At 45.5% G+C, this 3,136-nt stretch overlaps 2 protein-coding genes across 2 annotated transcripts; both read left to right on the forward strand.

Moving 5' to 3' along the window:
- Positions 1–1,123: 1,123 nt before the first annotated feature.
- On the forward strand, positions 1,124–1,414 carry T310_6566 (uncharacterized protein; the record flags this gene model as incomplete). Its single annotated transcript, XM_013470609.1, has 1 exon — positions 1,124–1,414. A coding segment is annotated over one exon (291 nt), but the record flags the coding sequence as incomplete, so codon positions are not given.
- A 1,266-nt stretch (positions 1,415–2,680) lies between these two features.
- Positions 2,681–3,100, forward strand: T310_6567 (uncharacterized protein; the record flags this gene model as incomplete). The annotated part of the gene is made up of 1 exon (XM_013470610.1): positions 2,681–3,100. A coding segment is annotated over one exon (420 nt), but the record flags the coding sequence as incomplete, so codon positions are not given.
- Positions 3,101–3,136: the final 36 nt, after the last annotated feature.

Consider the following 3,136-nt stretch of genomic DNA (forward strand, 5'->3'; position numbering starts at 1 on the left):
GACACGCAACCACAAATTTTAGGATATGACACTTGTGCGTCTTGAGGAGCAGCGAATGTGGGGATCTATAGCATAGCCGATGTCAATCTACACGCGCAACCACAGTTTTCCAGAATCACCTCTTGCGCATATGCAAGTCATTGGCCTGTCTAACAAGACTCTGTAGGCCTGGCCACATTTTTGGGGGAATCATGCTAGTGCATATGGATGTCTCTGGCTTGTCCGATAATATTTTATGTGCCTGACCACAATTTCTGAAAGAGTCATTTCTGCATGTCAATAGCCATCGGATGTGCAAATCAGTGGCCTGTGCAACAAGATTCTATATGCGCAACCACAATTTTTTAGAGTGCATATGGAACTCTATGGCATGTCCAGTGAAATTTCATATGCGCAACCACAATTTTTGAGAGAAGTCCCTGGCGCATGTGCAACATTGGTGCATGTGAGAGTCAGCAGCATGTCTGGCGGCAATCTATACACGCTACCATGATTCTTCTAAAAAAGCTCTTGCGCATGTGCGACTCAGTAGCCTGTCCAACAAGATTACATATGCGTGACCACTTTAATTAAAATATTGCACTGGTGCATATGGAGATCTATGGCTTGTCCACTGATATTCTATATGTGCGACCATGATTTTCAGAAAGTACGCCTTCTTCCATGTTGAACGCCCAAGTCAACAGCTTATCCATTAAGAGGCTGTACGCACGACCACAAATCTACAGTGTTTGCTAAAATTGTGGCCAAAGAGCTTTACGCGCCGTCTTGACCGAGTCTTTCAAAGCGATATCTCTCAATATCTAGAGCGCGCGCGCGCTCCAAACTCTCGGAAATCTCGCAGAAGAATCCCTACTATAGGGCCATTAACAGTCAAGGATGTAAATCGCCGGATTGCTGAACGCGCTGAAGTTTAATGAAAACAGATTATTTCCCGTATGTGAGGGGCCAAAGCCTTGTCCAGAAGCTAGGAACTCATAAAAAGGATTCGCTGGGGAAGGAAGAAGAATGGAAGAGAGAGAAAGGCACGCGAACTGTATCGACAGAAGTCATGTGATGAACAACAAATGAGGCCAATCAGAAGACGAGAACAAAGCTGAGTCAGCAATATGGGCTTAGTTAACTAGCCCATAACACCGTATCCAAAAACGCCAATCTTCAAATTCAATTCCCACCACTATACACAGATCGGATACTGTTGAAAATACTCAGAGAGATAGCCAGGATCTGGAAGATATTGATGCACATTTTAATGTATTTAGATATTAATCTAGATGTCGAGAAAATCGAGAAAATAGTAAAAATTGTCTGTTGTGGTGAAAATGTCCATTATGATGGGACACACCAACACAGGAGGGTAGTGTTGGCGCGTCAGGGGGCACAGCTAGTTAACGGTAACTATTCTGAGAGCTAAGTGGCTTCTAATTGCAAGATGTAGTTCAAAGAAGGAAGCTATCAAGGTTGTGCATGCACTCAGGGGTATATCTATATAAGTCACGTGCTAATATACCATGTGTTGGTGCCTGAACTATATGGCATTCAGGCAGCTACAGGGTCTGACCAATAAGCCGTTAGATACGACGTGATCGCCAAACCGGCCACGCAGGTTAGAGCCGACCTCAACGCCGGCTCCTATTCAGTTCTTTTCTTCCCCAGAGGGAGCAATAATATTGATCTTCTATGCCTAGTTAGGCTTCATCTATTTCCCCCCTGAGCTCTCGGCAACCTTGCCCCGGGACTATGTAGAATCTGTGGGAAGTCTAAGGATTGGGATTGGAGGCCAGGTGACCCAGTCTATCTACTGTGGGTCACATGGTGAGCTAGTCCAGATTAGGGGAGGAGTCTTGGCGCATGCCAAGGCTGACCTCCAACAAAATCATGACATAGGTCACTTGACCTGCTAATAGGGCCTATTTATTTATTTATTTAATCAAGTTTAGCGTCTTTATTGAGCCTCTTGGCTACAAAAGACAGGGCCATCCCTAAGGGTGACCACACAATTCTTGTGTTCTAGGCCGAAGCCCAGGTACATGATGAGCTAGCTCACCCTAGCTCCATATTGGATAAGGCCAATTTTCCCCATCTGATACATGCTTTGTATGTGCATACAATACCATGGTCTCCCCATGCCCTTTTCCTCGCAGTAAAACTAGTACTACATTTGGGGTTAAGCTTTTTAAAGCGAAAACCCTTCCTTGTGTCCTTGCAACCATGAATCTTCACATAAACTAGTATTTTTTTTCTTGCGCTAGTTTGCAAAAAACATGGCTAGGTTGCGCGATAGCACGCGGAAGACTTCTCCCTAGGGGAGCTGGTTTACGGGGCCCTTTCACTCAGACCCAAGCGGGCAGCAACGCTTTTTGCTGGAGGCCGCCACGGGCCTAACAAGTACCTTTTGCTAGCAACTTTCTACTAGCACCTTTCTGCTGACAATTTTCTGCTGGCATTTTTCTACTGGTTACTCTCTGCATCTTGCATTTTACTGGTTGTTGTTGCTGATTCTGCTGACAACTTTCTGCTGGACACTCTCTACCTTTCTTATGTTTTCCTAGCAGTTGTGACGGCACAGTGCTCCTTATATAGTGAGTGCAGTTCTAGGACGCTGTCCTAGAATTCTGGTCTTTTTGCCCTTAGCGCAGCGGTTTAGTTCTTAGAATGCACCCTAGGTGCTGGACCATGACAGCAGTTATTGCTGATTCTGCTAGCAACTTTCTGCTGGCAAATTTCTGTTGGCAACTTTCTGCTGCTCTCTGCTGGTCTGCCTGCCATCACTTTCTTCTCTTCAGGTCGTCTTCGCGCACTTTTTTTATCACTTTATGCCTCAAGCCTTCGCTTTAGTCACTGTCATACGTCATATGATGCTCTTGGCTTGAACTCTGTATCCAAGATTGATGGCCAGGGCTCACAGTTTCTATACTTTGACTGTTTTAAATCCTGTATAGCGGGCAGCGCAATCAAGTATCCAAGCCGGCCTCGTTTTAGGACTTGGATGATGCTCGGGCTGGGGTCCCTCGCCTTAACCAGTCCTGTTGTCATGAATCCCCCTGGCGGGATAGGACCAAAGTCTTGTGACATATTATTCTTTGGGAAGAGATGTTAGGCGTAAAGCATTTTGGTGGTTATGTCTCTCTCTTGT

The sequence above is a fragment of the Rasamsonia emersonii genome (assembly GCF_000968595.1).
Source record: "Rasamsonia emersonii CBS 393.64 chromosome Unknown ctg1118621760423, whole genome shotgun sequence".
Taxonomy (NCBI): domain Eukaryota; kingdom Fungi; phylum Ascomycota; class Eurotiomycetes; order Eurotiales; family Trichocomaceae; genus Rasamsonia; species Rasamsonia emersonii.